General features: G+C 45.9%; 1 protein-coding gene across 1 annotated transcript; it reads left to right on the plus strand.

Moving 5' to 3' along the window:
- Window positions 1-2,598: 2,598 nt before the first annotated feature.
- Window positions 2,599-24,931, plus strand: ZBTB48 (zinc finger and BTB domain containing 48). Its single transcript, XM_018576982.1, has 11 exons — window positions 2,599-2,676; window positions 6,022-6,720; window positions 7,413-7,687; window positions 11,157-11,268; window positions 12,616-12,708; window positions 16,648-16,734; window positions 18,934-19,088; window positions 21,948-22,084; window positions 22,788-22,952; window positions 23,291-23,409; window positions 24,591-24,931. Exons 2-11 carry the CDS (start codon window positions 6,031-6,033, stop codon window positions 24,858-24,860), a joined length of 2,103 nt encoding a protein of 700 aa, XP_018432484.1. The 5' UTR covers window positions 2,599-2,676; window positions 6,022-6,030; the 3' UTR covers window positions 24,861-24,931.
- Window positions 24,932-25,788: the final 857 nt, after the last annotated feature.

The following is a 25,788-nucleotide window of genomic DNA, read 5'->3' on the forward strand; positions in this document are numbered from 1 at the left end:
AATCTGTGCAACTGTTTGGGGGTCTGAAGCTGTTTTCTAGCCGAAAATTGATATTTTATCATGTGTGTGCAAATAGAAAGAAAATGCTCCGGGCAGCAAGTGGTTAATAATCTCTAACCAATATTATATATGCATGTACATTGGTAAAAAAAAATTCATTATAGAATGATGAGCGACAGCAGTGCCAGACCCCGGTGAAATGAGAGTAGGAGGAACAATCCCACATTTTGGGGGTGTAAACCCCCTTTCTCATGTACCTTCTGCAGTCAGAATGCACATACACAGCTCAGTGCACATTCTCAGCCTCTGTGCCGGGATGAATGCGCACAAGAGGGACAATATCCCAGCCTAGCCAATCAAGAAGCCAGGAAGAAGATGTTGGACCAGCGAGGAAGCCTGCATACATTGCATTGTTGGGCTGCAGGAGAGTATAGTTCCTTATGAAAGCTTTGAGAATTGAGCCTACTGGACGTTTTATAATAAACATCCTTATCCCGGTGCGTTAGCTCTGTGAATCATGTCTGGTATTTGTAAGTAATGTTTTATTTCAGATAAATCTGTTGAGTGTGGCCAGCATAGGAAGTAGTGCACTCGCCTGCTCTCCAGCACCATCCAGTGCAGTAATACTTTTCCACCACAAGATGTCCTCAGTCTTCCAGCATCATCCCGTCTACTGTTTTTTGGGGAAGACCGCCATACATGGCTCAATTTTCTCTAGTTCATCCTCGCTAACACTACAGATGGAGGAATCTCCACTGCCGGCTATTGTATTCAAGCAGGCCTTGGACTGGTGATGTCAGGCCTGGTGTATTAAGTGGACCTTCAATTTAAGTGGAAGGTTCACTTTAAGCACTTCACTTTGCATGGAGGTAATACAAAAAATTTACAGGAAAAAAAAATAATTGCACACACGCGGACATCCAAATGTGTCCCCCTTGGCGGCCCTTCTCTTCCTTGTGTTAGAACCGTAACAGGGGCAAAAGAGCCCCCTTCCTCTTCTCTAAGTCGGAGGCTGTTGGAATCAGAGCAATATCCAGGGGTAGGCAACCTTGGTACTCCAGCTGTGATGGAACTACAAATTCCATTATGCCTCTGGCTTTGGGAGACATGCCTGTGGCTGTCACAGTCTTGCAATGCTTCATGGGACTTGTAGTCCTTGTGTGGCTCCTTCTGAGACAATCTATTGATATAAAAGGCTTACTGTAGCTCATATATTGCATGAAGCGTTGTGCTGGGTCAGCACAGAACAACGTTATGCCTGCTAAAAACAGACCCAATGGTTAGTGGGGCCGATGGAAGAGAGATCGGTCGATATGCTGAGATGTTGCCCAGAAAAACCAATCAGCTCTTGCAAACCGACCAGTTCACCCAGTTGTGGGAGCTCCAGCTTCCCACCACTTACTAGAAAACCAATGGGGTTCAACTTTTATTATGACATAGGGGATTATTAGGAAAGGGTTTCCCTCCACTCTGACATCACTGCCCACTGCGCTTTTTCCATTTTACTCATCAAGAAAAGCCCATTTAGACCAGTGGTCATACTATACTGTATATACAGCCAAGCCAAGTTTTGGATTGAGTAGTGAAGGGTTAAATGTGTTTTTTGCTCTATGTGTCCTGTTGGAGAGATGTTCCCTTACTTCCTGTCCCAGCGATGTGACAGGAAATGGAAGGAAGCCTCTACAAATGGGAAGTCCCCTCTGAGACAGTTGTCACCCGAACAGGCATCCCCACTAGGGATGAGCTGAGCTCCCCTGAACACAGAAGGAAGCTCCTTCTGCTGCCACCCAATCAGCTGCAGCCAGGGAATTCCCCACTTGCACCTGCTCATAGCAAAGTGGCAGGATGATGTGATGTCATTGCCCTTATATGGCCGTATGGCTATACTTGGTCAATGTCATTGCCCTTATATTGTCATATAAGGTCAATGATGTCAGCGCAAGCCTCCCGCCTCTCTGTTTATGTGCAGCTGTGGGGCCAGGAATTCCCCCAGCTCGCAGCTGATTGGCTGAGTGGCCTTATGTCACTTCTGGGTTCAAAGGGCTGCAGGTTCGGACCAGGTTCGGACCAGGTTCAGTCTGAACCTGAACTCTTCCCTAGTCATCATTGCTCTGGTTCCAAATTTTGGAATTGCCATCAATTTCTGTATCAATGCTGACCAGAAAATATAAAGAAGGTGAACCTACCAGACAGCAATAAAACCTAATAGGGTTCTAATCTGAAAAAAAAAGTTTGGGTTATGCATACACTTTAAAACCAATGTACCGCCATGACACAATAGCCATATCACATAGACCACCTGAGCAGAACACTTTTGAAAATATTTTACAAATGCTGAACAGATATACAATACCTATAGTTTAATTGCTAAAACCAAAATCCTACTGCCACACCCAACATGTCTGCCACAACCAACATGGCGCCATCACACGGCTGCTCTGCCCAGATCCGGAGATGGAATCCTGTCCAGAAGGTCAGAGCAGCGATAAATATACCATATGGGAATACAACGCTCCCGGTACGGCGATTGTTGCCACAACCAAGATGGCGGCTATGAGGGGGACGCCTGGCTCCCGGAGGTCACGTGACCGGAACATCGCGAGATTTGGTGGCCCGGACGCAGCTGAGCAGCCTGGAGGCTGGAAGAGGCTGGAGCTGCAGAGAGTGAGCCGGGGACGGGAAGGTAAACAGGGGGACTCGGTGTTTCTGCTGCCGCCATGCCGGGTCTGTACGCCTCACAGTGCAGGATATAGTAACGAGAACCTGTCACCACTCACACACTCCCAAGAGCAGTCTAAGCTTGTCAGGCAGCAGTGACTATTATCAGCAACGCTACATTAGTCCCTGAGGACCCCTGAGTAAAGCCTGAGGGGTCCCACTGCTGGGTGCAGGCACTTTTGTTTGCACCACCTCTTTGTTCCTTATTTATATAGCACTGGCATGTTTTAAAAAGAGCCACCGTGCTGTCTGGCAGGCTGTGCCTGGGTCATGGGACTGGCTGGACTGAATTGCAAATCCTTTGGTAGGTAAAAAGATTCCTGCATATGTGTGTCTTTAGCTGTTTGGCTTTCAAAGTGCAATTTAGTTCAAAGTAAACCCCAAATGTGTGCCTGGAAGTGATGCCTTCAGTGCATTTGGCATGTAATAAAATGAACATGATTGTTCCATGGGGAGGAGTAGCTAGCAGAGTGCTGGTACCCACTATAGGGTATTGCATGTATTTAGAGTTGATTTGCAAGGCATCAGCAAGCTTCAGGGGGGTGACTGGGAGTGGAAATGACTGAAGGCACCAAGGGGTCTCCTTCTACACAGCAGGGAGGTTCAGGTTTAGTGCAGCATCACTTTGAAGCACCCCTTTAATTTTATATTATGACAAAAAACCCCCTCCCCTCCCCCCGAATAAAATAATTTGAATAAGAATCTATTTCCCTTTCATCCTTGTCTCTTAGGCCATTCCTGCATGCAGCATCGACGTCTGTGGGCCATCGCAGCAACCTCGGAAAGCTGAGGATCCGGAATCTTGCCATGAAGACACTCCGGCACTATGGGGGAGCATGTTCCTCGGAGATTCGGCATCCTCGGCGTTCCCAGGATTTTGCTGGAAGGCCCATGACTCCTCCTTAGTCTAGGAGCTGCGGAAGTCGCGGTATTGTTCTTCCTATGTGTGTTGTTTTTTTTCCCTGCGTTTTGTTACGGGGCTCCCCACCATGTTAGGTGGACAACTTTTTCCTGACTTCTGCATGAATGTATTTTCTATTGGGTCACCCTACCAGCAGGCCTCGGATGTCATGCACGTTGTTGAAGAGGAATTTAAAAGATGAACCCTTGAAGTGGGACTACCCCCTGCGATACAAGAGTTACCTGTTCGTTTTGGTCAAATAAAAGCAATATACTGTTCTCGCCTGATTCTCTATCCTGCCTGGCTGCTAGACCGGTCCCTTCAGCCTCTTCTCTCCCCGGTCTAAGGCTGGCTGATGTCGTCATGTCTAATGCAGTCCGTTCACCTGCATTATACATGAGGATGCCGAGGGTCATACCACAGCCGAAGAGAGGGGAGTGCTGACCGCCGCAGGACTGAAGATCAGGGGAGTAAATCTTCTGTATTCCGGCCTCTAGACCAGAACGAGTTAACCTCTGGGGTAGCCCCACTGCAAGGGTTAATTTTTTTTAAATGGAGTTCCTCCTGAAAGGCTAATTCCACTTATTTTCTCACAGTCCATCCATATATAGGGTGTAACATAGGACATGGTGAAGTGTGTGTGTCAACGCTCCTGCATGTTTTTCAATAGGTCGGGTCACATCTGCCACTGCTGCAGAGGGACTCCTAGTTGGAGCACGGGTACAGTGACGTCACCGCACTTGTAGTCCATAGATAACTTCCTCCAGCCCCCATAACAGAAGGTCTATACCTTGGTACAGAGCTGGAGGTACAGTGTGGAGGAGCTTATGCATTGCACCTTTGATCACGGTTGCAATGCTTTTCAGACTCGATGCAAATTACTAAGGAGGACCTGTACCCATATCTTCCAAATAACAGCAAACACACCTTAAAAAAAACGTTTAGTGACGACAATCTACAAACGTATACTTCTAGATAATTGGCGGCTTTGTATTCTTTGCATTCCTTATTTTCTTTTCCTCTCCAATCTTCTCACAGCGGCCATTTTTTACTAAGGGCAGATTAGCATATCTCCATTTACTTCCTGGAACTCTGGCACATGTGACTAGGACATGTGACCTATAAATGAATGTAGAACAGGTCACTCGCACTCCAGATTAATTTTTTAAAGTTTATTGACCTCTCCTCGTGTCACATTGTCAAGCCACGTTTTGGAACCACGCAGGAATCACTTGTTTGCCTGAAGACGGACCTGCGTGGTTCTGTAATGTCGCTTGACAATGTGACACGACGAGAGGTCAATAAACTTTGACTGAAAATTTGTCTGGAGTGCGAGTGACGCTTTTCTACGTTCATTTATTAATACACGGAGGTATCCATAGTCACTCTTTGCACCCACCCAACTCCAAAGGGTTTTCTATTCAGTCAGGATGGCGATGGGTTTCGTTTGAATATTGAACTAGGACATGTGACCACGCCCATCATCTCAGGGGAGCAAAATGCCTTTCCCTGAGATCTCGTGAGATTACAGATGAGATTTCCCAGCAATGCTCTGCTGATGTAACCTTCCCAGGATGCAATGCTTGGGCACGATTACATCACTTGTGCCAAAGTGTACCAGGAAGTGGGGGAAAAAAGGAATTGTAAGTAAAATAAAAATATGTTTGTGTAGCTAATGAATGTAAGATGGTTTCATATCGGCATGCAGAGCTGCACGCTGATGTGATTTTCAGTTAAAGGTCAGCTTTAATAAATGCACATTTAGCCTTTTAGCAAAAAGTGGAATATGTATTTACAGTGGCCACTGCCTTTTATTTTAAAGTTGAATTAAACCTTCTTCTTTTTTTGTGCATATATCTACTGCTAGCAAGCAATAGATATATGCAAAAACATAAAAAACGTTACCAAAAAGGTAAATTACCTGTGTCTCCGCCGCTCACTCCGGTCTGAAGATCTGAAGGCTCATGGGGCGGGCCCATGCGCAGTACAGACCTTCGGCGGGGAGAAGAGGAGAGACACAGGTTAAGTCAATACAGGCAGCATGAACGCACAAAGACACCGTGGGACATAGAAGACCCAGCAGTCAGCGCTGGAGGGACTCCTGAAAACTACTGGAAAGAAGAAGATGCTCCTATTAACAGGCATCATCTAAGGTAAGTCCTCAAAGCGGCATTGGGGGTGAGTGGAGGAAATTTGACTTTAATGTCACTTTAAAGGCCACCCTGTGCTTCAGCTTTAGAATGATCTTGTGTTTTGCTCATGCAGGCTGCAGCAACCGGTTTATTGAATGAACTTCTCCCCTGTAGCTTACACTTGCCTCACTATTGCTCCATCTAGCCAGGAGTGAACAGAGAACTCATAGTTCTGATATGTGAGCATCTTACACTGTTTTGTGTCATTTGCTTTAGGCCATGGATAATGTTTTCATCCAGCACAGCGTCAAGGTGCTCCAAGCGCTCAATAAGCAGAGAGAAGATGGCCGGTACTGCGATGCCACACTCATCGTGGGAGATCTTCAGTTTAAAGCCCACTGGAGCATCCTGGCTTGTAGCAGCCCCTTCTTCCAGAGCCTGTATGGAGACGGCAGCTCCCCAAACATTATCCTTCATGAACGGTTCTCTGAGATCACGGGCCTCCTCCTGGATTTCCTCTACACAGGAGAGCTGGCTCTGTCCCACCACAATGTGGAGAAGGTCCTGTTAGCCTCCAAGGAGCTGGGCGTTTTTGAAGCCGTTGAGGTCTGCGAACGCTTCCAGCCCAAGTGTTTTGAACCCGTCGATCAGACTGAAGTTTTTTTCCAACAACCTGGGCCATTGGAAACCTTAAATGGGCACTTGAAGGAGGCCGAGGAGTCGGATGGAGAGGAGGGGCTTAAGGGAATTTCGGAGCTCAGCAACGTATTGGCAGACACTGAAGTCCCGTCGGGGCAAAGCAGTGAACAGGACAGCAGCCTTGGCCTGCTCCAAGGGACGGTGGAGATTACCCCATTTCAAGAAGTTGTTCTGAAGGACCCGGACATGGGGGAGAGGAGGGAGTTTAAGAGGCAAAGGAGAGGGCAGAAGAACGAGCAGTGTATTGGCAGCGATGGAGACTGTATAACGGTAAATAAACCATCTTTTATGTTTTTGTGTAGCCGGTGTTGTCCTAGCAGCCAGCTAGTACTCCTCTCCATTCAGAACAGACATCCTGATCCTCTGGAGTTGGGCTTTAAAGGTAACCGGGGAAACATGGAGGCCACCATTGCTGGCCTGCAGGTAACCTGGGAAACATGGAGGCCACCATTGCTGACCTGCAGGTAACCTGGGAAACATGGAGGCCACCATTGCTGACCTGCAGGTAACCTGGGAAACATGGAGGCCACCATTGCTGACCTGCAGGTAACCTGGGAAACATGGAGGCCACAATTTGCTGACCTGCGGGAAACATGGAGGTCATCATTGCTGACCTGCAATTTCTTTGTTTGGCTATAATGCCAATCTAATGGGTTGAATGCTTTGAGTCACTGTCCTGAAGCAGGCATGTAGCTGAGACGTTCCAGACTTGATATGACTGCACTTGCTGCCAGGTCAGTGACTTAGAGGGGAATTGAAGACAGAGGGTTTTCAGGTCAGAAATGTCATCCTGCATATTTATCTCAGTATGTTGTGTTTAAAGTAGACCGCTTTGTGATTGGCTTTCTCAGGTGTCCACCAACAAGTGGAGTCTGACAGAAGGCTATAAAATAAATCATCTGAAGTCAGATGTCCCCTTTTTAAAGTCATAATATTTTTAATAATTGACTATTCCATTGCAGTGGGAGTTGGAGGTGGACCAGATACATGATGTCATAGCAGATGGCTCAGATTATATGGAGGATGACCTGGATGAAGACTTTGTTCTGGACCGGAAGATACCAAGCTCCAAGAGAAGGTCCTGCGCACCAAAGAAGATCATTCCTTTGGAATCCTCTACCATTGACTCCTTGACTGATGGAGAGCTGAAGAACAAGAAAATTGCCAACTCTCCCGTAGAATGCCCCATATGTCACAAGAAGTTCCTCAGCAAGTATTACCTTAAAGTTCATAACAGGTAATACAACAAGGCCGTGCTCACCAGGCTGTAGATTTTCTGTGTTTAGTTTTTATAGGACAAAAGCATTAAAGGAGAACTTTGAGGTGAGTGATTTACACTCATCCCAATAGAGCCGACATGTGACATTGAAACCGTCACAGGTCGGGTCTATTGATCGGGAAGTGAGCGAAAACATACCGCTGCTCGCTTACTTTCCGATCATCTCCCTGCAGAGAGTAGTGACTATTGGTCACCTCTCCCCGCAGGGATTCCACCCTCCCTTCTCTTATCCACCAGCGCTGACTGGGGGAACAGGCGGGGTAGGGGGTGGGCATAGCTGGGCTCTGCGTCTAGATAGTCAGAGCCTGCTGTCAATCAGCCAGCTGGGTGGATCTTGACAGTATTGTCGGGATCTGTCCCGGCTGCGGCGCTCTCCGTATATAGCGGGCAATAGCTCATTATATACTGAGCTTTGGGTCTCGGGAGGAGGTTAGTATATGTCCTCCCGTGACCCTAAAGAGAACTATGGGATAAAAAGGTTACCCCATACAGGGGTGTGGAAATTTTGGAAAAAACTACTTGTCCAAGGACTAAAGCGGGGGCCGAATCTACTTGTCCTGATACAAAAAAAATAATTTTAACCAAAACCGTATTTAGCAGTGCTAAGAAGCGCTTCTCATTGGTCCGTGCCGTCAGGTGACCGCGCTGATCAACGAGTGCTTGCAATTTGCGAGCGAAATTCAGAATACATGGAACAGGTACAGATAGTACACCCGTACTGGTGGAGGGGGAAGGACCGTTCACCGAAAGGTAAGTATAGTGGGGGGGAGATTTGTGCGGGTAATTCCATTTCCCCAAATTACTTGGGAAAGTGAATTTACCCTTTAGGGTGGGTGCAGACCTGCGGGTTCCCGGGACGTGTGATCGTGTGCGGTAGCCTCCGCATGTATGGGGTTACATCTGCGTGGCAATCGCTGAAAAAAAGGTACATGTACCTATTTTCACGACATGCACCGCGCAGTGTTTTCAACCGTGATCTTGTGGGATCGCCCGGGCGGTATTGCTGGAGGAAAACGCGCAATCTGCCTGGCATGACTGGGGTGCCATTAGAGAATAATGGCACTGACCGCACGATCGGCGGTGGTGTGCGATTCCGTGACCACCCAGCCATCTGCTCGGTTTCGTGCACGATGACCGGGCAGTTACAGATCGCACACCACCGCCAATCCCGCTGGCAATGCCATTATTTTCTAATGGCAGCCCCAGTCGTGCCAGGCAGGTTGCAGTGTTTTCCGAGCGGTAGCACACAATCGCAGTTTATTCACATGCAGATGGGGCAGGTTTTAATTTTTTATTTACTTTGTAAAACATTTTCATTTGTTTTATTATTTTTACATTTTTAATTAAGTTACATTTTTAACTATTTTTTTTTTTTAACTATTCTTTTTTTAAACTATTTCTTTTTTTAAACTTTTTTTTTTTAAACTTAACTGTAGTGCTATCACACAGTGATAGCATTTGGAGGTGACAGGTTCTCTTTATTGACCCTGTCACCTCCAACACAGGAGTTCTAGCACAGCTCTGTGCTAGAACTCCTGTGACAGAAAGCAGCAGCCGCCAGGGACAGAGGGAGGTGACAGAGCCCTCCCGCTCCAGCCCCGCCCGCCGCTCTCAGCGCTGCACGCTTCGGGCCACGCCCCCTGCTCTCGGCGATCCACGCCCCCCACTCGCAGCGCTGCTCTCGCCGGTCCACGCCCCCCGCTCGCAGCGCCGCTCTCGCCGCTCGTCAAACCAGCCCTGCTACTTATCCGTTAGCAGGGCTAAAACAGTGAACAAACTACTTGCCCGGCGCCCGAAACGACATGTCCCGGGCGTCGGGCGATACGAATTCCACACCCCTGCCATAGTTCTGTTTTAAATAGTTGACAGTGTTGACTAGTTATTATTTGTCTGAGGGTGTCAGGATGACCCAGCACTTAAGGCTGAATATTGCAGGAAAAAACTGGTTCTTGACGTTGCTCTGCTGATAATTGGACCGGTTCTTTTACTATTGAGGCCAACAAATATGTACTTGATGGCATACGTCCGGCATTAGAGGTGTGGTAATGTTGAGAGCTGTATCGTCATGCAGGTCTCTTCAATGGTCCGGTGCCTCACTAAGGAACATTTGGCTACAAGTAGCATGATCTGTTTTGGGTCTGATCATTCACAATGCAGGCCAGATCTAACCGATGTGGACCTCTATCACTTGCACTAAGTGTCCATGTTGCCTGGGGGGGACAAGGGAAAACCTCGTTAAAATAACCCTACACATCTACTGACTTTACTTTCCACCCTGTTCCATATTCAAGTCTCTTTGGTATCCAAGTTAAAAGCTGTTTCCCCAGTCATCTTCCAGGACAGCCATCGAGATATAGGCTCCGCCTGCCTGCAACAGGAAACACATCAACCACATTAAATAAATAGACTCCTCCTTCCATCCCAAGACAGTTTTTTTGTGTTTCCGCCGGCTACACAGGGACATCGTAATGTTATTTTTAGGGCTCATGTTTGTTTGCCTTTGGGCTGAGCCTTACTCTGCTAGGCATTGGGACCTACTCCAGGCTTACCTGCTGCAGTGCCTACAGGGATTCCCTATCGGACCCCCACCCGATGTGTCCTTATAAAATGGATGGACAAGGAATGCTTTTTAAATTTTGCTGGCTTCCTTACGGAGATTGTCAACACAATGAGCACCTATGTCAACAGGCTAATGGCTGCTGGAATCAATCTTAGCTGATTGTAACTGCTAGTTATACAGAGTCTGTTCAGGATACAAAGACTTTGAGAGTCTATTAAGGAATTTTACATTAAAGGTAACCTGTCATTCAGGGCACAGTGACAGGGGCTAGCCCGCCTAGCAAGGTTTACTCACCATTGCCAGAGTTCAGATGGAGTAACCTCCAGTGTTGGAGCATACCCGGGTGGATGATGTCACTGCCCACTGCCTCATTTGTATTGCCTTTTTTTAAGTACAGGTAAAGCCAAACTTTTTGGCATTTTGGATGGACTAGAGAATAGTTAAAACCCCGTTCAGGTATCCCATTGGGGAGACTTCCTGTAACAGGAAGTGAGAGGAAATCCTTCCAAAGTGAGGGAAGTGCCCTCTTACACAGATGTCACTAGAACAGTGTCCCCATTGGAACACTTCCCCTCTATTCATGTTCTGAAACCACTGAAAGGTTTGGATTCTCCCTCACTTTAGTCACAGAACAATGGTCTCCAGAACAAAGAGATGGGGAATCTCCCTAACGGGCAGACATTGATAAGGGTTCGGTTAGAACTTATAACCCCCCAAAGCTAAAAAAAAGTTTTGGCTTTTCATACGCTGCAAGGAAAGGTCCATTGCTTCGGGCACCAACCCTTTACACATGATGACAGTTGGTTCTCTGGTATTGCCTGCAGTTTTCTGTCATGGCCCTGATATGTTTTTGCTTTGTTTCACCAGAAAGCACACAGGGGAAAAGCCTTTTGAATGTATGAAGTGCGGTAAATGTTACTTCAGGAAGGAAAACCTATTGGAACATGAAGCCCGAAACTGTATGAGCCGAACTGAACAGGTAAGTCTCTAAGTCGGATGTGTAGAAATTTGGTGCAAGGATGTTCCACCTTGTAGTAAAGTGACACTAAACTCAGGAGTTAAAACTTCAAAATACATTCAAGTACCTCAACTATTAACAACAATGTATCTTATTTGTGTATCAGTCGGCTGTAGATCCTCAAATCATCTCTGAATTGGTGCTGACACTGTCCTTCCTTCTGCAGGGGGGCTACTTTTGTTCCCCATAGTCCCTGTGTGTGTTGTAAAGTAGTCACCGCTTCAAGCTCGCTCCCATGATAGACTACAATCTCATGTTTAGTTTACTACTTTGTTTTGAGATTGTAGTCCATCACAGCAAGCTTCTCACAATGTGAATTGGAAGCTGCAGCAAATCGTATAGATCACACTTCGTTTCTTGGTCTGAGGACATGCAACATTTTCTGTCCTTTTCTTCCCCAGCCTTACTGCCCCCGGTCTGTTATCATTCATTACATTTCAATTCTGTCAATCATGGAGGCTCCGCATCACACGTGGGTGTTACAGACTCGCATCAACCCATAATTAATTTAATATTTGCATAACTCCTCCTAAGAACCAGCCCACAGCTTGCATTAGGATTAAGGGATCTTAAGAGTATTACTGAGGCAGGGTGCTGTAATGTTTTCAAGGACCTATGTACAGCACCCTGCTGGCCCCTCCCACCAGCCATGGTCGGCTTGCATTGCATAGAGAAGCACAGAAACCCAAAGATGATATCACTGGGCCTAGGATAAGATATATGTAATGAACATGTTTTACTTTAAATATCCCAAGCATGTAGATGAAGTGGTAAACAAGCAAGAAAGGCAAGATTTAAAATTCAGCTTTAAAGCTGAGTTTTGGTCAACTGATAAACATCTGCTAAGGTTCCAGTGCTCGTTTATCCTCTGTAGATATAACAGAGAAATTATCACCCTATTTCTAGCCCTCGGGCCCCTTCCACTGTGGCTCCAGCCTCGGAATGTGGAACCTCTCCGTCCTCCACTGTTCCTTCATTGTACGCGAGGGTGCAGGCACAGAGCCAGCAAAGTGGAGCAGTTGTCCGGTTAGGAGGAAGCCAGTGGGATCGAGAAGTAAGTAATTCTATCTTTCACATGCCCTCTAGACTAAACGAGCATTAGATCCTTATTATACAGATAGGGCTGGGGGCTCTCCAAAGAGGTTTATCAGCGTGACTGGAGTTACTGTGACACCGAATGGGTACTCAATGAAATCACACATCTTAATGACAACAAATGAAATCGCATTTTCTGCATACAAAAGGAGGATACATATAAACCAGGTTGTGATATTGCTCTAAGGATCCAATTTCCTTTTACTTTTGCAGGTGTTTAATTGCACGTCTTGTCACGAGGTGTTCAAAAGGAGGATGGAGTTGCGGCTACATATGGTGTCCCACACTGGAGACATGCCTTATAAGGTGAGCGCACGGACTGTACTGGTTACATGTAATATATAGGACTTGGCATGATAATGGAAGGCACTGCAGAAGTCTATATAGACGTTAACGGACGTTCTGGCTGTGGCTTTAAAGTAAAACCCGACCATTGCATTGCCTGTATTTTGTAGATTGATATATATAATAACACAGATTGGTCTCCATTTCCACCTCTCTCTCTCATCATGTTTCCTTTGCTAAGTTGGCCAAAGTCTAATAGTTCTGTTACATTTGTGCCCATAGAGAATCGTTATACTTAGGTCATGCTGCCATGGCAGGGCCCACAAGGATGGTCTCTGTATCAGCGCTGCTCTCCTCTATTGTCAGTCTTTACATTTTCTAGCTGTGGTTTGTAGTTGTCAACTGTCCATTTTCTCCTCCATCACCTATAAGCATCATAATGGGTACTCACCAGCTCCTTATAACCCCATGTACTATACATGGAGGTCAATATTTGCTTTTGTAAACTCCTTTCCCCGCTCCCGGCCCGTTCCTCTCTTGAGCTCACTTTCATCCTTCTCGTGTATGTACATGGGGGTCATAAAAAAAAAAAAAAGCTGAGTATAGGGCTGCAACAACTAATCGATAATAATCGATTATGAGAATAGTTGGCAACTATGAGAGAGTGATTTTTTAATACAACTAATCGAAGTTAATAATCGGCTAACTGATTATGAAAATAATCGTTTGCTGTAGCTGAGTACACCTTCTGATGGGTGTTTGCAGTGGTGGTGGTAGAGTACAGGTTGCTGGGACAGTAAGCTGTCAGAGATATATGAAGAGTTAGGTGTGAAGGATCAATTATAATTCAGCTTTTCAAAACATCGCTGTGACACCAAACTCTTTTGCAACATCTTTATGAAGGCCGTATACAAAATCTGTACAGCTTCATATACAGAGAAGTTTAAAATGACGCTAAACTCGGGCGTTAAATATAAAAAATGCATTCAAGTACCTGAACTATAAACAAAAATGTATCTTATTTGTGTATCACTCGGCTGTAGATCCTCCAATCATCTCTGAATTGGTGCTGACACTGTCCTTCCTTCTGGAGGGTGACTACTTTTGTTCCCCATGGTCCCTGTGTGTGTTGTAAAGTAGTCACCGCTCCAAGATCACTCCCGGGATGGACTACAATCTTAACCACTTCAAGACCAGGTGTTTAGACCCCCTTCCTGGCCAGGCCATTTTTCAGTATTCAGCGCTGCGGTACTTTGACTGACATTTATTCCGTCATGCAGCGCAGTACTGAAATGAATTTTATACCATTTTTTGGGGACAGATAGAGCTTTCTTTCGGTGGTATTTAAACACCACTGGGGTTTTTATTTTTTACTATAATTTTTTGGTAAAATATAAAAGATCGGGTCATGTCGGGTAAATAGACACCAAACATGTCAAGCTTTAAAATTGCGCGCACCCGCGACATCGCAGAAAACTACAATACCCAAAATGTCCCATAGGCGACACTTTAAAAGCTTTTAACGCTCATCAGTTTAGTGTTATCAGTGATTGATGGCCCTAGACTTATTGATGCGCGCCGCCGAAGGGGTGTGTCTGAGCGCCCGCTCAGATCTAAAGAGCTCCGGGCCAGCCGTTTTTTTACTACGGCCGGCCCGGAGGTGGTTAATACAAATTATTAAACTAACATGAGATTGAAGTCCATCCCAGGAGTGAGCTTGGAGCGGTGACTACTTTACAACACACACAGGGACCACGGGGAACAAAAGTAGCCCCCCTCCAGAAGGAAGGACAGTGTCAGCACCACTTCAGAGATGATTGGAGGATCTACAGCCGAGTGATACACAAATAAGATATAATTTGGTTAATAATTAAGGTATTTGAATGCATTTTTAAGATTTAACTCCTGAGTTTAGTGTCACTTTAAAGGACAATGTCACTGTTAGAGAAGAAATAAAGAACAATTTATCTAACCCTTCCTACATTAGTGTAGCCCAAATTCTAAAATACTTCAGCCCAACTCCCGAGTTCTCCACAGTGCACGGCCTTTGCAGGAAAACTTCTGTTCGCCTTCACCTCCCTTTTTTTGCACACTTGTATCACTCGTCTTATTCTTTCCTATGGATGGAGCCGCACTCCTCTGAATGTCTGGGGCCACCATGAGTTTACACCAACGGTAGTGATGAGTGGAGAATTCAGCACACATGAGCAATAGCATCCTTCTGCAAAAGCTGTGTGGCCCCAGGCAGGCCGGCCGGCATAGGGAAGAATGAAGAAGCAAGGCTCGGGGTCGCTGTAGGCAACACAACACTTTTCTTTTCCTCCACTCATGATATAAACCATCAGACAATATAGACATGGTGTTCTTTGCGCTGCGGTTTGGCAGGTCTCTCTCTCCATGACTTAATACGATGCAGTTTTGTGAGATAAAAGTCTCCAAATATGGCAACAACTTGACAAAGAGCAAGACGGCAGACAAGTCACTTCAGTTCAGCCCGGGAAAGCGATCTGTGTTTGAGGAGGATAACGAAGTCTGACGAGTGTTGTATATGTTATATACTGGAAGCAGGTCCAAGTCTAATTATAGCTTTTCATGGAGCTATAGGTGCCAAAAAACACTGACGGCTTCAGAGTTATTCATTATAGCAATCGGTTTGTTTGGATTTGAGTTGTGTGGAACCTGTAATGTTTTTGATCACTTTTCATTGACATGTTAGTTTTTAAAGTTTGCAAATTTATAAAATGATGTTGAATATTGATTGACATTTCCTTTGTCTCACACCAAGGCAATGCTGAATGGGGGCTATGAGACAGATTTATTATAATGCAGCTTGATTCATAAGTTTCTCCTTCTGCTGCTCTAAAGTTGCACCGAAACAAGATACAGTGAAACCTACCTTGATCACTTCTTAATTATGCATCTGTTGGGAGTGAAAACCTCCAGCACTAATTATGTGGCTGACCTTTGCAAGACTGTCTGTCTCAGCTATTTGATGTCTGTCTCTCGCTGTATTTGTACACTGAGTGGCCAGATTATTATGACCACCCCATTTAGTACTTCGTTGGACCACGAGATGACTCCACGAGATGTTGAAAGGTGATGCGAGGAATCTGACACTGCACTGTTGCCCTTCTGTTGTCTTGTACCAGTCTTGCCACTCTCCGTTCTGCCCTAACATTGACTAGTCGCTGACTGCCCCAATTCGCACGTTCAGACCCAGATTTTCGGCTGACAGTCCAGTCTTTAAACACTTTAACAATGAGCCCCTCTTGAACATTTAACTAATTCTGGTGTTTTCCGATACTCGCTCCATGGCTCCGAGCGCCAACAATCATCCCACGTTCAAAGGCTGTTAAATCGCGTTGTTTCCCCGTATCTTCAGAAACAAATCACTTCTACTGTCGTGGTAACCAACCTGCTTCCCTATTTATAATGGTCTGGCCCTCTAGCAACTTCAGCGCCAAATTATAGCTAATTTGCCTACAAACATCAGGTGGTCATAATAATCTGGCCACTCAGTGTATACCAATTACACATTTAATGGCGCCTTTTATTAAATCACTGTGCAAAGAATACTGGGCATTCTATTTTAGGGCCTATTCACACAAGGCTGTTGCTGTAACACATTGCCTACCTTGGTGCGCTGCAGTGCTATTCGTTGCTTCACAATGCACGTTGTTCTGCATTTTACTGTTTTTTTACAATGTAAAAGAACTGTTTTTTTTTTTTTTCTTCCCATCTGTTCAGTTTGTATCAGGACACAAAAACGCATGAGCTGCAGCACACAGTGTTGCGGTGGGAATGGCCCCTAAACCTTAACGCTAAACTTAATTTTTAGGGGCCAAACAGCTAAATGAACGGATGAAATACGCTTATGGTATCTGTTTTACCTGCTAAAGGATTTGTATTTCTATCCATCCAGCCTGTTTTATATTCTGTTCTCATTCTGTGTCCCCGCAGTGTTCTACCTGTCCTCAGCAGTTCATGCAGAAAAAGCATCTGCAGAGCCACATGATCAAGATGCATGGAGAGCCCAAACCCCACGCTGTGAGTATGCGGGTATTATGTAAGCAATGCAGGGAGAAGAAACCCCAGCACCGAGGTCCTGGCCCACTCCATTGAGGGGTCGCAACATCTGCAGATGAGACTAAAGAGAACAGAAAGCTTGTTCTGAAGTATTGTTGTCACAACCATGCAGATACTTTCTTCCAAACGTAAAAATAACCAGTTGTTGTTGCAGGCTCTATATAATTTATCATTTATCTTTTAGATCCGTCGTTATGTGTCAGTATGCCTTCCTGTCCACAGTAATAACCGTAGTGTTCTCCTAAATGAAATGCAGAAACTATTTAGGGGTCTGTACATACCTTCACCACCCTCCAGCTCTCCGAAGAGACTCTGATTCTGGGTACTGTAAAATGCCAATACCGAGCAAGTAAATTACAGGGCTTACCCGTCTCCTGTACCCCACTGCCGGTCCTTAAAGGGGACCTGAACCCAAATAGTAAACATTTCCTATGTTATAGAATCCTGACAAATGAACCTTTTTGCCCTGAATTACTCTTGAAAGATAGCAATGCACGTCCTGCTGTGTGAGGGGACACTTAAGCACTCCTGTGATTACAACCTTATACTGTAGCTGTATATCTGCAGTTTGATATATAAGGCAATGCTTCCTCTGACCGCTGGTCTCAGGGGATTTGGAGTGTGATTTGCTGATGTCACTACTGTGCTGCTCAATCTTCTAATCTTCTCCTTGCTGGAGGCTTTAAAGTGAAAAAACAAAGCATTGCCTCTACAAAGATGGCTGCCTCCACACAAAAGCCATGCAGAAGAAGGTATGGGAAGTTAGCCATGGGGAAAAGATCAGCTGCGGGGAGACCACAGGAAGTACTGATGACTAGTGCTATGCCAGCTTCCTTTTTTTTGTCTGTGGGCATAGCTTCCTGAGCTCAGGTCCTCATTAGCTTTAGTGACCAATAGTGAAGCATAGATGGCAGTAGAGTAAGGCCCCATTCACACTGAGCGACATGAAAATCGCGCGACTTTGAGCGATATTGCGCGACGTCTTCCTATTGGGCTGTATGCAATCAGGAGCAATATCGCTTGAAATCGCTCGAAAAAAGGGTCATGTAGGAGCGACAAGCTACCAGCGATATTGAGCGACGAGATGTGAACAGATCCATTGAAATGTATTGGTGAAGCTACATAGAGCGATATCGCGCGGAAATATGAGCGATATCGCTGCAAAAATCGCGTGATAAATCGCTCAATGTGAACGGGGCCTTATGGTCAGGCATTCTCAGCCTGACTGCTCTCAAGGGGGGAAAAAAATAGCGTGGAATGAATTTACTAGGGATGCACTGATACCAAGTATTTGGGCAAGTACTCGTACTTGCCCAAAAGCTTCCAATGTCTATGCCGATACCGGAACTTCCGGTATCAGGAAGCTTGGTGACGAGGCAGCATGGAGCCAGCATCCCGGCCAATCGGGAAGCCGGGTGGCGTGTAATGACTTGCCGCCCAGCTTCCTGATTGGTTGGAGAAGCTGGCCAATCAGGAAGCCGGGCGGCGAGTCATTACCCGCCCCCTGGCTTCCTGATTGGCCATAAAGCCGGCTCTATGCTTCCTCGGAAGCATGGAGAAGGCTTCCTTAATGGGACTTCGGTATATCGGTATTCAGTATGGGCAAGTACCTGTAAAAAAAATATAGGTACTCGATACCAAGAAAAGGGTAACGGTGCATGCCTAGAATTTACCCCAATAATTGCCATTTCCCTGAGATGAGGCCATTCCACTGCATAAACATTCACGTTTGGCCAAACCCAACATGCATATTTATTCGAAAAGTCTTTTGTTTAAAAAAATAAATAATAATTTGCTTAAATGGTTGGGTCCTCCAGCTGTGTTCTCCCGTCTCTTCCAAACCTAAGACAACATATCGGGGTAGGCAATCTGCGGCATTCCAAGTGTCGTGGAGCTGCAAGTACCAAGAGTCATTGTAAACCGTGACAGCCACAGGCACGACTTCACCACAGCTGGAGTGCTGAATGTTGTCTACGCCGGTACTAGATGTTACATTGAAATTACAACTTTGAAGACTGGAATTGTCTCATTCATCTGCATCATGTGTGTTCAGTATAGTGTGTGTTCAGTATAGTGTGTGCACAGTCCATATATGTGTTTCGTTAAGTGGCACCCACACGCCCAGCATTCCCTATCTCTGATCACAGCGTTGCGTTGCAGTGCCCTACCTGCGGGAAGTGTTTCTTCACACGGACAGAACTTCGGCTGCACGAAGCCTTCAAACACCGCGGAGAGAAGCTGTTTGTGTGCGAGGAGTGCGGTCACAGAGCCTCGAGCAGGAGCGGCCTACAGATGCACATCAAAGCCAAGCACAGGTCTGCCATTCATGTTTACAAGACAATGGAATCTCTCATGTTTTGGTCATGTTTATTATCACGCAGGGTGATGTCTGTATTACTGTATCAGTCCTGTTAGAGCAGCCTTTCTCAAGCTTTTTCCCATAGCGGAACCCTTGAAATAGTTCTCCGGCCTCATGGAACCCCTGCTATGAGCAATACTCAATCTGGTTTCAGTGGAGAAAATGACACCAGATTGGGAATACATTGGTATTGGAACACATTGGTGGTCAGTGGAAAGAATTCCCAGTTTACAGTCGTGGACAGAGTGCTACCATTAGAGAGCTAAAGAAAGATTATTGGTGCCATGCCACTGACTGCCAAGTGGTGTTGGCCCTGGAGCTATGCAGGCTTCAGTAGAAGGCAAGATTTGACAAGTGCTATTAAAACATAATAATAACATTCAGTGAAGAGGTGTATCTCAAAATACTCAATGTGAATAGTTGTGTAAACAAATTAAAGTCTATAAAATATCAAATCAGACAAGGTATGAATTTATCTAATTTCGCGCTCTTTTTAAACTTGTATGCTGTATGATTATAATAAACCTGGGTTTTACTACGCTATGAGCGTATGTTTTATCTCGATTATTATATGATTGGAGATCCCACCGGAGGGACCCCTAAAATACAAGGATATTCTGTTTAAACATCACGGGTAAATTGGGAGACCTCTCCTTCCCTGGAGCCTGATCGAGCGTGGAAATTAAAGACGGCGCTCCAGACTTACCTTGATGAAACAAACGTGTTTAACATCTTCGGATCTGGTGAGTGCATTCCCTTGAGGGGATTTTCTCTGCATTTTTTTCTTCGTTTTTTCCTTCGTTTTTTTGGAGTTTCGTTGGACACATTATTGCACTGAATTTTCACTGTTGAAGTGTCTTACATTTATGGATTTTTAAAGAATTTAAAAAAAAAACTGCAAAAGATTTGGACTATTCACATATACATCGACAAAAGTTTAATTTAATATAATTTATTTTATTTAATTGGTATACATTGTTTGTTCATTCACTATTTATTAACAAGAACCACCCACACATGATACATATTTTCACAGTCTATCACATTTTATTAGATAAATTCATACCTTGTCTGATTTGATATTTTATAGACTTTAATTTGTTTACACAACTATTCACATTGAGTATTTTGAGATACACCTCTTCACTGAATGTTTTAATAGCACTTGTCAAATCTTGCTCTTAACGTCTGTTTTCTTATATTCACCTCGGAAGGACGGCTAGCGCTGTACGTTTTGAGAAAATACATCCTAATAGGGGCTGAGTGCCTTTAGTTCAGCAGCTTCCCTTACCCTTCTAGAACAATTAAATTTCATACAATTTTTATCTATTCAAACTTTTATTCACATTTTATTATTTTTAGTATTCCCAATTTCCAATAGCGCAAGTTCTTGCAATTACTATTCAGTAGAGGGCAGGTCAATCAACCACAGCTCATGGAACCCGTAGCGGAACCCTGGCTGAGAATGGCTGTATTAGAGGATAGGCTGAGCCTTTATAAAGTCAGGTAAGAAAGGTATAAACGTTGTGGAAGGTTCTTTCAATGGACGGGAGTGTTCAGAGAGCTTTTTGCACAATACTGTCGGTGAGAGACTTGTCCACGTATGGCCAGACTGTAGGTGAGTCTTGTTATGCAGAACACAAATGCATTTTTCCGCACTGTGTATACCAACAAACCACTCCGGGCAGAATAAAAAGTAACCCTTGCAGTGGGGCCTACCCCTGCACTGCAAGGGTTAAGTGCTTATTTTGGTATAGTCCCTCAATCCTCAGTCCTGCTTGGCTGTTAGATTGGTCCCCACAGCATTTCTCCCCTCCGCTCCGGCAGCATAAGGACCTGAGAGTCATCACATCTAATACAGTGTGTTAGACGTGAGGACGCCAAGGCACAATCCACCACCGGAGCGAAGGGGGGACTCTGCCACAGGATGGAGGCTCGATGAGTATATCTTTTTTTAATTCAATGTGACAAGATGTGTGTGATTCAATAAAATGATCACTGCTTGAAGATTGAACCTCGGTGTGCTGGTGACATACTTTATTATTTGGATCTGAAGGCGGCGCCATCCGCAGTCACTACAGCACCCCGCCGCAAGGGACAGCACTCCAGTAAGAAGTGCGGCAGGATTCTTTTGCATATCTTTTTTTTTTTCTTTTTTCTTTCAGTCCCCTAGAGAAAAGCGAGCAGTTAACCCTCGCAGTGTGCGGGCAGCCCCACTATAAGTGTTCATTTATATTCTGGCCGGAGTTCTTCTTTAAAGGGAACCTACAGCGAGCAAATATGGAAGCTGCCATCGCTGGCTTTATCTGCTTGCTTGCTTTGGGTCAGCATCTCAAAGCATTGATGATGCCAAAGACAGTCATTTAGGGCCGGTTCACACCACAAACTCTGCGTTCCAGAGCGTTCGGCCTCTGGAAAGCGCTGGAGCGCAAGCCGGCCAGCTCCCTGCATTCAGAGGCGGGAGGGGGAGTGGCGGTGCAGTGAAGTCAGTGGCACCGCAGCCACGCCCCCCGCCCGCAGTGCGATCGCCCGCACCCGGAATGCAGACACATTAGTGTTTGCAGTATTTTTGCAAAACGCACTGGACTGGAACGCAGGCACTAATGTACCTGTGTTCCGGGTGCGGGCGATCACACTGCGGGGGGCGTGGCTGCGGTGCCATTGACTTCAATGCACCGCCACACCCGCCCATGAACGCAGGGAGCCGGCCTGCTTGCGTTCCAGAGGCCGAACGCTCTGGAACGAAGATTTTGGTGTGAACCGGCCCTCAGCCTGGAAATGAGCTCTAATGATTCCCTTTCTTTCCTCTTGACAGAAACGAACGTCCATTTGTATGCGAGTTCTGCCACCACGCCTTCACCCAGAAAACCAACCTCAATATGCACCTGAAGACTCACACGGGTGAAAAGCCTTTCCAGTGCCATCTGTGCGGGAAAACGTTCAGGACACAAGGTGAGTGGGACAAGCCAAGTACTGAACAGCAGGGTCCTCCATGGGACTGAGGGTTTGCTTGCACGGAGGATGATGGCTTAAAGGAGAACTATGGGGTTAGGGCTTTTCCCCATAGTTCTCCTTAGGGTAACGGTAGGACACAAAGTAGCGTCCTCCCGTCACCCTAAGCTCAGTATACCGCAAGTATACTGAGACGCCACAGCTGAAGCCGATCCCGACAATTATGTCTGGATCCGCCCAGCTGCATGAGTGACAGCTGGCTCTGCCTATCTAGAGGCAGAGCCTGCTGTACCCGCCCCCTCCGTTCCGCCAGTCAGCGCTGGAAGATCGGTGGGGGGAATCCAGCCCCTCCCCTGTCACGGCTCTCACGGCCGGTATGTGTTCGCTCACCTCCCGATCTACTGAGCCGACCTGTGACAGTCTCATTGTCACAGGTCGGCTAGAACTATGAGGTGAGTGAAAAGCACTCACCTCATAGTTCTCCTTTAAGTCCTATGAACTAAAAATGGCCTCTGTCTTTTGAATTGTTGCATTTGCTACAGATGCATGCTGGGAATCTTTAGCTACCTAGGTATCTAGTGTGTTGTAGTTGCCCTCTGCCTTTTTCTGGGCACAGCTTCCAGAGTTCAGTTATTCATCAACTTAAAAGATAATGTTTGTATTGTTCCCTTCCTCTGATCATTTAGTTTTTTGCGATTTTCAGCCAGTCTACATAAGCACAACCGGACGCACACAGGGGAACGGCCATTCAGCTGCGAATATTGCGATCAGCGATTTACAGACAAAACTCCACTTCTGAGGCACGTGGCCAGCCGACACCAGGAGGGCAGACCCTACTTCTGCCAAGTCTGCGGCAAAACCTTTAAAGGTAAGAAAGCTTACAGTAGTGCATTCTGCCGCTAGGTCAGTTGCATATGTTTGGCCAAAACTATAGCTGGTGGCATACATCATGGAATGGCTGCTTCCATCGGAGCCTAACCTTACAGGCGTTTGGCTTTATACCCAAATTTATTTTAAGTACAAATGCGGTATTTGGTAATATGGTAGAAATACTAAAGCACGAGTCAGGATGCAGAATACCTGGTGCAGTGGTGCTGCCAGTAATCCAGTGGGCTGCCATTTCTTATCATTGGCTGAGCTGTGGGAGTAACTGACTGTGAAGTTCTTCCTTTTCCTGTTACGGCTTTTGATTTCTCTCTCCTGTAGCGACCGAGCAGCTGCGCGTTCACGTGGCCAGACATCGCGGCGTGAGAAAGTTTGAGTGCACAGAGTGCGGGTACAAGTTCACTCGGCAGGTGAGTGTATTGAAGTCGGGTGAAGGAAGAGTTGTGTTGGTCTGCATTGCCCCAAGGAGCCAATCAAATTTGTTCTTGATGGGGTAGTGAAAGGCAGGTTCTGATTGGTTCCTTTGAACAGCACACCAAGACATTTGCTTCACCCACATTTATAAAAGAAGAGAAGTGTGATTGTTTGATAATTGGTCTTATAACTGTGAAAGTTTTCTTATTAAACATTTATATTTGCTCTTTTAGCTAATTTTTTTTCCCAGTGTCTTTGGATGGACTCAGGCGGTGGCCACATAAGTCTGACAGTTGATCCCGTGTCCCTGACCACGCAGCTTTAGGGCTCATGCATACAGGCACCTTGGGCCATACAACATAATATTCAGGCAAAACTAGGAGCCAAAGGTTCTGCATACAGACACCCATAGAAAGCAATCGCTGTACGCGGGTATAGATTGGTACTTGTGTAAACATGTGCATGGACATTCAACAGTCTGCGCCCAGGCTCATGCATCCATACATGCGTGTTTAGGCAGGTACCGGCTTACACCATGAGTTCTATGGATGGCTGTACCCAGCACCTGGGCTCCTGAGTGTTTGTTATGCGGCACCTGTGTACATAAGCCATAAAAGTGTGCAGTGTGGCAGGGCAGCAACTCTCAGACTTTAGGTGACCTCTGACCCCCTACATTTAACCAAAGAATCAAATGCAGGCATAGTTAAACCTGGACTCTGGGACAAGCAAATATTATCCTCATACAAGAGCCATGTGTATTCTTCCTGAATCTTGGTGAGCTTTGTGTATTTCTTCCAGATCTGTGCAGTAATCCAGTGTGACACTTGGAACTTCCTGTAATAAAGACCGCTCACTGCTGCTATCTCTCTCTTTGTGCAGGGTGACTGGTCTGGTCTCCGCCTTCTCCTGTAATACAGACCAGTCACTGCTGTTCTCTCTCCTTGTGCAGGGTGACTGGTCTCCGCCCCCTCCTTTAATACAGACCAGTCACTGTGGCTCCCTCTCATTGTGCAAGGTGACTGGTCTTGTCTCCGCCCCCTCCTGTAATAAAGACCCCTCACTGCTGCTCTCTCTGCTTGTGCAGGGTGGCTGGTCTTTTATCTACCCCCTCCTGTAGTGGGTGGACAGCACAAGCAATGTGCAGCACACTGATGGTCACTGCTGCTTTGCCATGGCTAATCCGTGCACATGCAGCCTTTTTCTGCAGCAGACAAAAAAGAACTACAACCCTCGCCAAAGGAAACTCCGCAACCTGATCATAGAGGAGGAGAAGAACATGGTCATCGGCTTACAGAGCGCCCAGGAGCTGGATGACGGCCCGACGGAAATTATAGTGGAGTCTATTAACGCCACCACTCTGCCAGATGAGGTCACCGACCAGAGACTGTGTTCAGAGGATGGCTTCCCGGCCGAGGTCATTGAACAGTCTATAATCATCACCGCCACCGCCATACCCATCGAAGACTGTGAAACGTGAGGAGCCGCCAGAGCCCTCCATTGTGGTAACTTTATTTTTTTTTTTATGTTATTTATATTTATTAGACTGTTGCATCCGCTTTACAAATAAACTGCAATCGTGCAAATGAACAAACTGCAAATTGTATTTTTATTTTCTTGAGATTTTACATATTGCAATGCGGATTTCACTCATTTTCATGGGATCTTCCATCTGACAAAAATTGCTAGAGGCTCCTGACACCCTAAGTGGAATTTCAGGCAAACGGCTAAATACAGAGATCAAATACAGAACATGTATGTATGTATGTATGTATGTATGGGCGCTGTTTTACTTTCCAAACGATTTTTGTATTTCTGTCCATCCAGTCAGGATACCTGACTGGACGGAGACCTGATTTTTCTCTGCTACATTTAAGCAACACTTGCAGGTCCCTTCCCCAGCTTGTGATTGGACAGTGAAAGCAGAAGCAGCACACTCATGCACTCATCTCCCTGCTCTTTCTATCAGCGTGCTCCTTCCTAGCACATGAGTGCCGCAGCATATCAGTCTGAACTGTGTGGTACAGGGGATGCAAGAGGCCAACACCAAGTCAAATTCAGGTTCTTGCGTCCCTTGCGCTAATGAATACAGAGCTGCAGGTGAGTATAACATTTTTTTAGTAGCTAGCCAAAAATGAGCAGAAGCGCAGGGATAAGAAGAGGTTTGTTCACACTGCATTGTTGCAGCATTTAGCAGATCGTTCTGACACCTTCCAAGTACCATGCAAGTGCCAAATGGCTCAGTTCACACTTGTGGCACAGAGGGCCGAATGCCCCCTGGAGTGTGTGAACCGTGGCAGCTTTGTCTTCTACTGACTCTCTTGGCTGGGAGAGGTTTGGAGCCAGGGGCAATATTCTGGCGCTTTTGGTCATTTCAACATACATGCAGCGTTTTAGCTGTTTAAGTA

Source organism: Nanorana parkeri, unplaced genomic scaffold (genome assembly GCF_000935625.1).
Source record: "Nanorana parkeri isolate BGI_ZX_2015 unplaced genomic scaffold, ASM93562v1 scaffold5, whole genome shotgun sequence".
Classification (NCBI taxonomy): Eukaryota; Metazoa; Chordata; class Amphibia; order Anura; family Dicroglossidae; genus Nanorana; species Nanorana parkeri.

Coding starts and splice junctions, on each gene's coding strand:
- ZBTB48 (XM_018576982.1), top strand. CDS start 6,031: ATGGATAATGTTTTCATCCAGCACAGCGTCAAGGTGCTCCAAGCGCTC. Junction 7,688..11,156: donor TACCTTAAAGTTCATAACAG/GTAATACAACAA, acceptor TTGTTTCACCAG/AAAGCACACAGGGGAAAAGC. Junction 16,735..18,933: donor GAGAGCCCAAACCCCACGCT/GTGAGTATGCGG, acceptor GTTGCGTTGCAG/TGCCCTACCTGCGGGAAGTG.